This window comes from Asparagus officinalis, chromosome 8, assembly GCF_001876935.1.
Source record: "Asparagus officinalis chromosome 8, Aspof.V1, whole genome shotgun sequence".
Lineage (NCBI taxonomy): Eukaryota > Viridiplantae > Streptophyta > Magnoliopsida > Asparagales > Asparagaceae > Asparagus > Asparagus officinalis.
Window position 1 is genome coordinate 126,265,336 of NC_033801.1, and position 13,682 is coordinate 126,279,017.

At 39.3% G+C, this 13,682-nt stretch overlaps 1 protein-coding gene across 1 annotated transcript; it reads left to right on the forward strand.

Moving 5' to 3' along the window:
• Positions 12,437 to 13,257, forward strand: LOC109822882 (non-specific lipid-transfer protein 1-like). The gene is made up of 2 exons (XM_020389143.1): positions 12,437 to 12,803; positions 13,121 to 13,257. Exons 1-2 carry the CDS (start codon positions 12,613 to 12,615, stop codon positions 13,203 to 13,205), a joined length of 276 nt encoding a protein of 91 aa, XP_020244732.1. The 5' UTR covers positions 12,437 to 12,612; the 3' UTR covers positions 13,206 to 13,257.

Here is a 13,682-nt window from a genome sequence, read left to right on the forward strand (position 1 = left end):
GCCGAGCTACCTCATGGTGTTTACCGTTTTTTCATTTTCCGGTTTTGCGGTTTATCCGAACTCTGATTTGGCATTCTGGATCTTGATTTGGCAGTAAATCTGCCTTGGTGTTTGAGCTTGAATCCGGATCTGATCTTGATTTGATTTTGATTCGTTCGGGTTCGCTCCCAATCTTGATTGATGTGGTGGATCCTACAGTTGGATGACTCGTTGATTCATCGACCCATTAGCTTGATTGGGCATGCGATTAGATGTATTCCGACGTTCGCGTGCGGTTCGTTAACCTCGTCGTCTCGTTAATCTGCTTCATCGCGTGTCACTTGGCTCCGGTGTTGTGATCTAACGATCATGCTTGGATTTATCGCCCGATGGTTCGTTGATTTGTCGAATCACCTTGCCGAGCTGTGTTAAGGGACCTATAAGCAGTTTTATATGCCTACAACCATGTATATAAAAAGAATAGATTTATGAAATCAAAAGAAGAAGGACATGAGATTCATGCAAAAAGTTTTCAAATGAAAACAAATCACTCAAATGAAATCATAAATCAAGATTTGAGTTCAAAAACAATGTTTGATCAAAGAAGAAAATTTTCTTTATATAACTTGATCAAACCACTCATAGAATACATTATAAGGCACGAATAGATAATCCATGAGCACAAACATATAAATATCATCATATAAGTGAAATATAATGAATTCAAAGCAACAAATCAAAACAACTTCTTTGATAAAAGAATTTCAAGAGAGGTAATAATATATCAAGCTCTTAAGCTTGTTCCAACCCATATAATCATTCTAGCATCCGGTAAACATGATTTAGGAATAAACACCCAATAAACTCGGAGGGTTACATAAACATAAACCTCTCATAAAAATTTAAACTCATAGTCATGAAAGCAAAAGAATTTGATCAAAGAAAGTTTGTTTTCATATAAAAATTTTTCAAAGCTCATTTTACAAAACCAAGAAAAGAAAAAATAAAAACACTAAAATTCTTGGTTTAAAAATCATTTTGGCACTCAAGAATTTTTGGTGCCGGATTGGTTAGGGACATTACCCCTATCATTCAAGCTCAAAGCCCTAGGGTTATGAACCCATTTGGGCGCATTTAGTGCACGGGTCCGGTCATAGTAATAATTATACAAATGACCCATTCGATTGCAATAAGTGCAATGAAGAGGATGCATTTGGTTATGTTGACCATGTGGATGTGCATGAGGAACATTTGCAAATATATATATGATCTTTTAGGATTATTTTGCAAATATGAAACATTATCAAAATAAAACTTTCCTAAGTGGCCATATCTACCACAAACATCACATTTTAAAATATGTGGTCTACTAGAAACATTTGGCAAACTAGATTTTCTTTTCAAATCAAAACAATACTTAGCCAAATGACCAAAACAACCATAATGATCATATTTAAACACATTAGCATGCTTATGATGAGAAATAGATGCATGTGCATGTGTGTGAGATGAAGAAGCCTTATGAGGTGCACAAGAAGCATTAGTCTTAGAAGATTTTTGTGCATCATAGCAAAATTTAGCTAAATGGCCTTTTCGGCCGCAAATGGAACACTTGTAAATTTTGCTATACAAGTGTACATAGTGTGTATGTGATTTAGAAGTTGTAGCATTAGATTTAGCACACTTGTCCATAAGTCTCTTATGATTATCAATGCATGTGTTTAAAGTTGAATCTAAGCATGATATGCGTTCCTTAACAAGATTCAATTCTTTATTTTTAGGCACATATGCATTTTTATTAGAAGTAGAACATAAATAGTTATTTATAAAAGAAGCAGTATCATTTTGTATGTTCTCTAATTCTAACATGGTATTATTTTTAGCATGAGATAAGCTAGTGATAGATGAGGTTAATTTTTTATTTTCTAAATTTAACATATCATTGTTTTCTTTAAACATAGTATTTTCTTTTGCAATGACATCAAATTTGGACACTAGCAACTCATGGTCAGATTTTAAATTAACATGCTTGCTTTTTAAATCAATAAAATCATTTTATAATTTCTTGTAGGCATGTGCTAATCTATCGTATGCACAAGCGAGTTCATTAATAGATAGATCATCATCAGAATCGGACTCGCTTACCACACTGGGGCTATCGCCTAGTGGCCGTGTGCATGATGGTGATACTCCAATAGAACTTAAAGAGGAATCCTCCAAAGCTTGTCCGATCGCCTCCAAGTTCCCTTGATGCGCTTTGATGAATTTCCATAATGTATAAGCGCTATCAAAAGAATTAAGCTTGTTAGACATTGAAGAATCAAATACATTTAATAAAAATTCTAACACGAGCTTGTTCATAGTAAACATCTTTTTATCATGTTTGCTCCACTTGAATTTCTCCAACGTGGGCACAATATAACCACTATCAATAACTTCCCACAAATCAATATTTTTAGACCTAACAAATAACTTAAATCTAAAACACCATTGAGCATAAGAAAAAACATCAAATTTTGGAGCAACACTAGGATCATAGCCTAAACAAGATGCATCATTCATATTCATGATTTGTAAAAATATGCAAGCAAGATACAAATACAATCAAAACAAGATTAGCACAAAAAAAACTTGGATCTTTAACTCAAGGCAATTAGACATTAAATCAAAGAGCACCAAGCTCTGATACCAATTGTAAGACCCTAGAAGGGGTGTGATTAGGGTCTTATGCTAATCTAATTCGATTTTATGCCAATTAAAACTTATTAACAACCATATTCTTGCAAGTATAATATACAACTAATTATAAGCAAGAATAAGCAATATACACAAGATGATATATCCTAGCAATGAGATGTCTATATGGTATATGCAAGGATATATAAACTATCACAAGGGAGAAACAAACTAAACAAGATAGTGGAAAAGATAAACAACAAACAATAGGCAATGACGATATAAGATATGAACATAAGAATAGGTGCGCCAATGCAAACTCAAACACACAATATGTTCACAAGGTTCGAACCTTCCATCCTACGTCCCCGCTCCCCACTCTCGAGGAGAATCCACTACACAATCCGGTTTGGAAGCCGGAACTTCTCTACACACTCGGTTTTCTAGCTAACCGAAAACTCTACACACTCGGTTATCAAGTCAACCGACAACTCTCACAAATCCTCATAATGTACATACACAAGCTATAACCTCAAGTGTTAGTCCTCACGTATCGTCTCCCTCAAGTGCTCAGAATTATCACCTCTCACTAGGCCACCGACGCCACTCCTCTCCGTATCGACTACGTCCTCACCACACACTCCTCTCGGTGTACAAGTGTATTACAAAGTGAACTCACAATGAAGGCTCAATACAAATAAATTGTTCTCTACAATAGATGAGAACACAATGTAAGCTCACACTCTAAGTAACACAATCCCACAACCCAAATTATACTAAGTATGAAAATACAATAAGCTCAATAGGTTGTGTGTGAACAAAGAGATTCAATAAAACAATTTAACTAAACTCAATATAAATCTAGCTAATGGAAATAGAAATAAAACAATAAATAGCTAGAATGAGTTTAGGAAAACTTCTCTATAGATCAAGAGAGAGAGAGAGAGAGAGAGAGAGAGAGAGAGAGATGAGTTGAAGCTCAAGCACCAAAGGATGATCTCTTCTTCCTCTTGTGAAACTATCTTCACAAAAACCGAAACTTTGAAATAAGCCTTTAAACACCTTTAAACAAACTTTAAACCCTTGTTAAACTTTCTTAAAACATTCTCTTCGTATTTTTGATAGTTGAATGCAATGGGGTATTTATAACAACCCAAGACATCAGCCAAAACCCAAGCAAAAAGACCAAAAGGCCCTCAGAAAATACAGCTGGAAAAAGGACAGAAAACTAGCCGTTATTGATCGGCGGGCGACCGCTGGCGGTCGACCGCGGCCAAAAACTAGCCGTTGGTAAACAGGCTGAAAAAGTCACGGTCGACCGCAGAGCCACATCCGGTCGACCGTGGGAAGTTCTGAAAAATTCACAAACTCTCTGGAAAAATGACGGTCGACCGCAGAGCCAATGGCGGTCGACCGCGATTTGATAAAAATCAAATGCAGTGTCTGGATAAAGCACGGTCGATCGCAGAGGCACGCGCGGTCGACCGTGAACTGATATACACAGTTTTCCAGGTTTGAAAACAGATTTTTTAGACTTTTAAAAATATGTTAAAAATAACAAATGAAGTCCAAAAATTATGAAACTTTGGGAAATGATTATAAACATGTTTATGAACATGTTACAAAAAGAATTTTCTAAATTGCATTTTCTATTTGTGAAAACTTGTCATTTTACAAAAATGTCCAAAACATACAAACATGAGTTTTTTGATGTTTTGACATAAACCTAGTTTTGAAACTTTGTAAACTGATTATATAGACTTGCTAAAAGATATGAAATGTTGTTATGAAGTCTATAGACTATAAATACAATATTTTCACAAAATTGCATATTCTACGCAATATATTCTTAAACATAATAGAGTATGAAACATATGATTATATATATGAATGTAAATTTGTTTCATATCTATATAGCTAAACCAAAACACAATAACAAATATAAAATATGTAATCTCATATTTATAAACATAAAAACTCAAAACTATGTATGTATATATATAACTATATATACATGGAAACCAATATAATGTGTGTGTATACAAAACTCAAAACTATGTATGTATATATATAACTATATATACATGGAAACCAATATAATGTGTGTGTATAATATTGAGCTTAAAGTACTAACACACATAATATAAAACCTAAACTAATGTTACCCAAGCTTGATCTTAATCTTTATTATAGCTCAACTTGGTAAACTTGGATGAAGCTTGTAATTGGATCTTTAACTTGAATTGTAAGGCTTCAACCACTATTCCACCAACCTCCATTGGATATGTTCGTTGAAGCGCAATTCCATCTATCCTCCAACTCGTTGTTTGCCTAGAATAAATACGAAAACACAAACACTAGACAAACAACATTAGAAGTAAATTGTTTGTTAAACATTATCAAAACAAGAAGGCTAACATAGTCGACCACGAGGACTTCGGCGGTCGATCGGAAACGTGCACAAGATTGAAGAAGGTTTCTGGAGTTGGGACGGTCGACCGTCACGGTCGACCGCCAGGGACCCTGTAGGATTCTGGGTCTTTGGATTTGGTTCGGTCGACCACCGTGGTCGATCGTAGAAACCCTGTAATCATTTTAGGTTTCTGTCATTGCGTGCGGTCGATCGCGACGAATTTGGCAGTTGACCGCCAGTCGGGTTTTGAGTTGGTTTGGATTTTAGACCCGTTTCGTTATGAGCTGATATATAACCCTAAACCTGATTAATTAGGGTTAAGTGAGGATGTTTTTGAGTAGCCTTTGAGAGAGTGTTGTGCATTCTTTGTGGGGGAATTTGTGAGAGATTTAGAGAGCTTTGTCTGAGGGTTTTTGGTGAGATTTGTAACCATATTTGTAATTCTCTTTATCTCTAATAGTAAAAACTCCCCACTCCTTGCCCCGTGGATGTAGGCAACTTGTCGAACCATGTAAAATTTATTTGTCTTACTATGGTGATTGTGTTTTACTTATTAGTTGTGATCTATCTCGTTCTTGTTTGTGTTTTTTTTATGTGTTTCGAGTTCCGCTGCGCACAACATTCTTCATATCCCACTCAACAACACCAAGGATTTAATTAACTCACTGTTTATATAGAGTTCAAAGTTTGTTTTGTTATTTTAAACTCAGCCCAGAATCTAACCCAAGACGGTGGGATTCATATTGGAATCTCGCAGCTGTACGGATCACCCGTGGTGGGTATATAGAGTTCAAAGTTAAGACAAAGACGGGTCGTATTTAAATGTGTAGAGATATTGTATTTGCTATGCCAGGTATAAAGAGATACAATTATGTGGCAAAGTTAACACAAATTCAATCCTAAACAAGCATTTTGAGTCAGCTTAAAGGCTAATGTGAGAGCTTGATCCGCTTGCAGTTTACAACTGAACATAAGAGATTTCACCATGTAAAATATTTGAGTGCACGTTATATGTTTCGAAAACTTATGCGCACATAGTCTTATAATTGGAAGAATTGGAAAAAGTGGCGTGTGAATACAGTTCCACATTTAACCTCTCTAAGTTATTCACTGACCTATTCATATACGTGCTCTTTTAAATAATAACAGATCAAAATCCACACATTTATCATATTTCTAAAGCTGTTCTTAAAAAAAAATTCAGATCCTCTTCACTATCAAAAAGAAAATAATGGAGGGATCATCACGTAATCATAATCATTGATTATCTAGTGGATAATTATGATTTATTCTTTGAGTGTAAATTAGAAATGAGTGCAATACACAATGGTACAATGAGTATTAGATTTAAAATGTATCATAATCGCTCACTAGATAACCAATGGTTGACATTAAAAGTAATAGTTTGCCCACTACTTTTTGTAGTCGATAGGATCCAAATGCTTAAACATCACCGCCAAGTGTCATGGTCCACAAAAAGTATGTTTAACCTGTTGTGCTCTGATACCAATTGTTACGCGCCTATGCGGAAGCCTGCTCGCACACCGAACGAATTTGTGATCACAGGAGAAAAGAACCAACTACACACGAGCACAATTCAAACCAAACACGACAAATCAAACCAAACACAGAGATATACGTGGTTTGACAATTTGCCTACGTCCTTGGGGAGAAGATGAGGAGATTCCACTAAATCAAGAAGAGTACAAAAAAGTTACAACTCACAAAACTCACAAATAAATCCTAAACCAAAGCTCTCTCCTTGCTCACAATATCTCCCTCTCACAATACTCAGTACAATCTCAACTCTCTGTTAAAACTCTCCTCTCTCTAACCCTAGAAAATTGTGTTCCAATATATATCAAAATACAAACCCAATGCGAACAAGAAACCAAGCCCAGGCCAAAAATCGCATCGCGGTCGACCACCGCACCACTCTCGGTCGACCGCGAAAAGTCCAAAGACTTTTCTCAGTCGCATGACGTTTACGGTCGACCGTCGCGGCACTCGCGGTGACCGCTAGAAATCTAGACTGTTTTCTGCTCATTTTTCCTGTATTCGCTTACTCCACCTCGGTGAAGTTTTCCTAAAACTGAGCTGACACCAAATGAAGAGCATCAATGCGTCGTCTCTCCAAAATTGGCTACACCAATATGGTTGCCTATGTACCTCATCTCCCAAGGGATCAAGCCACCTGTAGTTTATCCAAATGGCCGTCAATGGCCTCAACAATCACGAATGTGCAACAAGCTTCAACAATGATCAAACTTGTTGCTCAGAACCACCTTATGAGCATATCTGCCGGATTATCCTTCGTGTGGACTTTCACAATCTCCACATCACCATCTTCAAGAATATCTCGAACGAAGTAATAACGAACGTCAATGTTCTTCGTTTTCGCATGAAAAACCTGATTCTTCGCCAAATATAGATTGTACTCATACTATCATAATGAATAGTGACGGACCGTTGCGATATACCAAGTTCCTCCAAAAATCCTCGAGGCCAAATAGCCTCATTCACAGCCTTCGTAATCGCCATATACTCTGTCTCCATCGTTGACAAAGCCACTGTAGACTGTAAGGTACATCTCCAACACACCGGCGCACGGGTCAAAGTGAACACATACCCCATAGTAGACCGGCGTTTATCCAAATCCCCGATATAATTCGAATCAACATAGCCAATGAACAACTGCCCACATGTAGTGTCCCGCTCAAAAACCAAACCAACATTGAGCGTACCTCAAATGTACCCCAAAATTTATCTCACGGCATCCCAATGACCCACTCCTGGATTGTACATATATCTCGAAACTATGCTCACCGCCTGTGACAAATCTGGCCTCATACATACCATCGCGTACATCAAGCTCCCAACCACGCTCGGATATGGAGTCTTTGATATCAAATCTTGATCTTCAACTGTCTTCGGTGAAAGGTCGGCTGAAATCTTCAAATGAGCTCCCAAAGGTACACTAACTGGCTTCGTATCCATGCTGATATTTAATCGCTGTAGAACCTTCTTCAAATAAGCCACATGTGTCAAACAAATTTTGCCCTTCTCTTTGTCTCTACCGATATCCATCCCTAAAATACACTTAGCCTCACCTAAATCCTTCATCTCAAACTTCTTTGAAAGTTGTGCCTTCAACTCATCTATAGAAGACCTGGAAATAGAGGCAACCAACATGTCATCGACATAAAGCAACAAATAGATGTACGTACCTTCTTTCAACTTGGAAAAATACACATAAGGATCAAACTGGCTCCGAGTGTACGAATGACCAAGCATAAAACCATCGAATCACCTATACCACTGTTGAGGAGACTGCTTCAAACCGTATAGCGATTTCTTCAACCTGCAAACCAGTTTTTCCTTTCCTGCGGTTCGGAATCCCAATGGCCGAGTCTATATATTTCTTCATCAAGATCATCATGAAGAAATGTCATCTTCATATCCAACTGATCTAACTCCAATTCATACTATGCCACCAAAGCTAGCAAAATTTGAATCGAAGAGTGCTTCACCACTGGAGAGAAAACCTCATTATAATCAATACCTTCCTCCTGTGCATAGCCCTTCACAACCAACCTAGCCTTGAACCTTACTGGAGTGCCTTTAATGCCCTCCTTCTTCGTGTACACTCACTTGCAACCAATCGGCTTCCGCCCCTTTGGAAGCTCAACAAACTCCCATGTATCGTTCTTATGAAAAGACTTCACTCCTCCTGCATAGCCACCTATCACGAATCAGCCTCCGAACTTTGCTCGGCCTCTCTGAATGTAGTAGGAACCAACTTATCGATACTCTCCATTGGAAGTACATATATAACTATTATGTTGGTATACCGTGCTGGCATCCGTATATCTCTCCTCTATCTCCGAACTGTAATAGAATCTTGAACCTGATCCATCTGTCCCTGATCCTGCATAACTGTACTCGTATCCTCCTCGTCGTCACCGTGCTCGACTGACGTCACCTCAGTTAGCACTCTAATGGATATTGTACCTGTGGAGTTGCATCGATCTCCACCACCTATGATATCTCCTCCGTCGGGTTGCTCTCCACCTGATAAGAGTTGGGTTGCATCGATCTCCACCACCTATGATATCTCCTCCGTCGGGTCGCTCTCCACCTGATAAGAGTTGGGAAGCTTCAAGATAGAAGCCTCATCAAACGTGACATCTCTACTCAGTACAATCTTCCTATCAATTAGATCTCATAGCTTGTATCACTTGACACCATGCTTGAATCCTACAAATATGGCTTTTCTAGCTTGAGGTTCTAACTTATCAGTCTTAACATGATAGTATGCAGGGCACCCAAATATCTTGAGCTGGTCATATTTGTGTGCTAGCTCTCCTGGCCACATCTCCATAGGGGTCTTCTCCTTAATCGCAGATGAAGATAGTCTGTTAATGAGGTGGCTCGTATATGAAAGTACCTCAGCCCAAAAGATCTTCTCCAAACCACTATGCGCCAACAAACATCGGATCTTCTCCAACAAAGACCGATTTAACCTTTCTACCACCCCATTCTGCTACGGTGTATGACTAACTGTGAAGTGTCTCTCTATGCCATCATCTCGATATAGCTGCTGAAAGGGGTCTGATGTGTACTCGCCACCGGATCATAACGTCTTGATCTTTCTCCCAGTCTGTAGTTCCAACCTCTTCTTCCACTTCACAAATATATCTAGGACTTCACTCTTCTTTGCCATGGTGTACACCCAATAACGCCTAGAATAGTCATCAACGAATATGACGAACCAATATCGACCACCAAGTGATGCAGTCTTGGTAGGACCCCAACCATCTGTGTGCACATAATCCAGAATACCCCTCATCCTATGAATAACTGTCACGATTTACCTTCATCTTCTTACCAAGAATACAATGCTCACAGAACTCAACCTTTTCACTCTTGGCTCCCTTCAATAGCCCCTGCTTACACAAAGCCTGCAGTGACTTTTCTCCTGTGTGCTCAAACCTATAGTGCCAAAGTCTGCTAATATCCGCCTCTGAAATAGCTGAAGTAACCTGGCCAATCTCGGTGCTCCCCTTCAGATAATATAAGTTTTGACTGTGGACTCCCTTCATCACCATAAAAGATTCCGTAGTAACCTTTACTACAGCATCCTCAAAGGTCACCCTGAATCCCTTTGCCTCCAAAGCTCCAACTGAGATAAGATTCTTCTTCAACTGAGGAACAAATCTCACCTTCTTTAATTCATGGACTACTCCATCGTGCATCCTAATCCTCATGGTACCTATCCCATAAATACTACAGGATTGATCATTTCTCATGACAACAACACCCCCATCGAGTCTCTCAAAAGATAAAAACCAATCTCGCCTAGGAGTCACATGATAAGTAGCGCTAGAATCAAGCATCCAATCTGATGCATCTAAGTGGTTCACCTCCGGAGTAATCAATAGAGAAAAGCTCAAATCATCGGAATCATCGTCTTTCGTAATATTCACCTCATTGGCCTTCAGGCCCTTCTTCTTGCTATTCTCCTTCTCCTTGATCTTTGGACAGTCTCTCTTCCAATGTCACTGTTCCTTACAGAATACACATTGGTTCTTTCTTAGCTGGTGATGGCCTCTTGACTTTGACCTGCCTCTATTGCCACCTCTCGGATATGGGCTTCTAACTCTCGTCGGCAAGGCCTCTCCTAAAGTACTAGCGCGGGAAGTCTCATTGTCCTTTCTCCTCAAATCATAATTCATCAAAGCGTTAGTCACTTCACTATAAGTGATAGAAGATCTACCGTTCAACAAAGTAAGCACAAATGTATCATACTCCTCATCCGATAAGGAGCCCAAAAGAGTAATAGCCTTGTACTTATCTGATATCTTCTCATCAATATTGGCTAAGTCTGACAATAACTTAGTGTAGTTGCTCACATGAACTGCTAATAAGGTGCCCCTGGACATCTAAAATTTGAATAATCTACGTAGCAAGTGTAATCTATTCTCAACACTCTTCGTAAGATACTTATTGTTGAGAATTTCCCATATCTTCATTGTAGACGTCACCCCAATCACATCATATTTTAGCTCCTGTTCTAAACAAGACCTGGTCACCTTACAAGCATTCCTATTCATCTTTTCTCATATTGCTTCTTCATATTTTGGTGGCCTCTTATGGACCATGATGGTCTCCACTAAATTTTGAGCATTGAGCGCATCCTGAACATCGCTCATCCACAAACCAAAATTGATCTTGCTGTCATACTTCACCATACTAATTTTGGTGTTCTGAAAACTAACTTGAACTGTACCCGTCATCTTGCTGCTTTTATCAACTTCTTCACCCATAATCACAAACTCCAAATTGCAAAGAAAGATTCAAACTTGATAGAATTTAGAAGTTACCCAACTGAACCATAGAATGGATTCCAAATAGATCTCCTAACCACACGAGGAAAGTGAAATCTTTAACGGTAACCCCAAACACTATCTCCACCGAAGCCTAGAACTCCAAGAACCAATCTTTCATGACGAATCTTCCTCCACCTAATGCCAAACCCTAGATCTAAAATCTGATCTCTGATACCAATTGTTGTGCTCTGATACCAATTGTTGCGTGCCTATACGGAAGCGTGCTCGCACACCGAACGAATCTATGATCACGGGAGAAGAGAACCAACTACACACAAGCACAATTCAAACCAAATACGACAAATCAAACCAAACACAGAGATATACGTGGTTCGGCAATTTGCATATGTCCACGGGGAGAGGATGGGGAGATTCCACTAAATCAAGAAGAGTACAAAAGGGTTACAACTCACAAAACTCACAAATAAACCCTAAACCAAAGCTCTCTCCTTGCTCACAATATCTTCCTCTCACAATACTCAGTACAATCTTAACTCTCTGTTAAAACTCTCCTCTCTCTAACCCTAGAAAATCGTGTTTTAATATATATCAAAACACAAACCCAATGTGAACAGAAAACCAAGCCCAGGCCCAAAACTACATCACGGTCGACCGCCGCACCACGTGCGGTTGACCGGACAGAAGACAGAAACCCACGAAAATCCACTATAGGGTCCGCGATCGACCGCCGCACCACTCGCGATCGACCGCGAAAAGTCCATAGACTTTTCTCAGTCGCGTGCACGTTTGCGGTCGACCGCCGCGCCACTCGCGGTCGACCGCTGGAAATCCAAACTGTTTTCTGCCCATTTTTCCTGTGTTCGCTTCATAACCTATGAAGACCACCAAAACTTCGAAATTGCAATGATAATCTGAGGGTTACGATCTCACCCAACATTCCCTCAACCTTATCCCCTGCCTCCTCCTATAAATACCCACGATCCTCGCTCAACTCCCCCTCACAAACCAACTCATCCTCTACCTCCGGACACACGACCATGAATCGGCCATCTGCAATCCTAGCCATCATCTTCGCTGCGATGCTGCTAGCACCACCACCTCTCCAAGCGAGCGCTTTGTGCTTCTCGCACGACGAAGATCTGTCCCCGTGCCTCAAATACTTCAAAGGCGGCGGGGGACCGCGCCATCGGCCGCATGCTAAACGGAATGCGGACGGTGGTGGCCATGGCTGAGACCGGCGTCAATCGACGCCTCATCTGCACCTGCCTGAAGTCCATGGCCAGCCGGGTATCCGGGGCGACCGTCGAGCTTGTTGGCGGCCTTCCGGCTAAACGTGGAGTGGCTGTGGCGCCGTTTGAGACTAGCCCCAAAACTGATTGTGACAAGTATGTGTTTGTGTCTCTTGTGTTAGTTTTATTGATATGGCTGTCCAGATTTCATTAGATTTTCTATTAAATTTGTATCACATTTAGGTCCATTTTGACCGGTTACTAGAAATGGAATCGAAACAACAAAATGTGAAATGGAGGAGGCAATTAAATTTAACAGAAAACTGAGTGAAATGAGATTGAAATTTTGAGATACCCATAGAGATTAAAAATACTTTTAGGAGTGGAAAAATGGACAAAGCTTCGGAGTTGCATTAAAATTTGAGAATTATAATATTTTTTACGTATATTCTAACAGCGTTTTTGGTGTGCAGGCAGCAGGGTGTAGTGATGAATTGGAGCAGAGAAATGAAGATGAGCCTTACTAGTAACAAACAAATAAAGTTGGTGATGTTATGATCTTAGTGATGTACTTGTCACGGTTTGTAATCACGATATCAAATAAAATAAAGATGGGCCTTACTTTTAATTCCTAGCCTAGACAATCATTACTTTCTATTAGTATAGTATAATCCACGTGTTTTGCGGCGTGAACATATTTATTTAATGTTGAAAGTAATCTCAACATAAAGAAGGATATTAAACTCAAACGACTCAAAGCTTCAACTCATGAGTCTCTTACCAAGCACTCAGGAGCTTAGCCCATCTTAACCTTTTAATCTCACAATTGGATACAAAGTTTTAATCTCTGCTAGCTCGAACATTTTCAATTTGAAATTGAATTATTTTCTACATTCATCACTCTGATTGGATAAAGTTCCGTTTATGATATGAAATTGTTCAACGGAGACCCCAAATCATGGGACCCAAGAGGGGACAGGTGAGGTGTCAACCCCTGGGTGCATGATCTACTGTTTATGAATAGTAGATCATGCA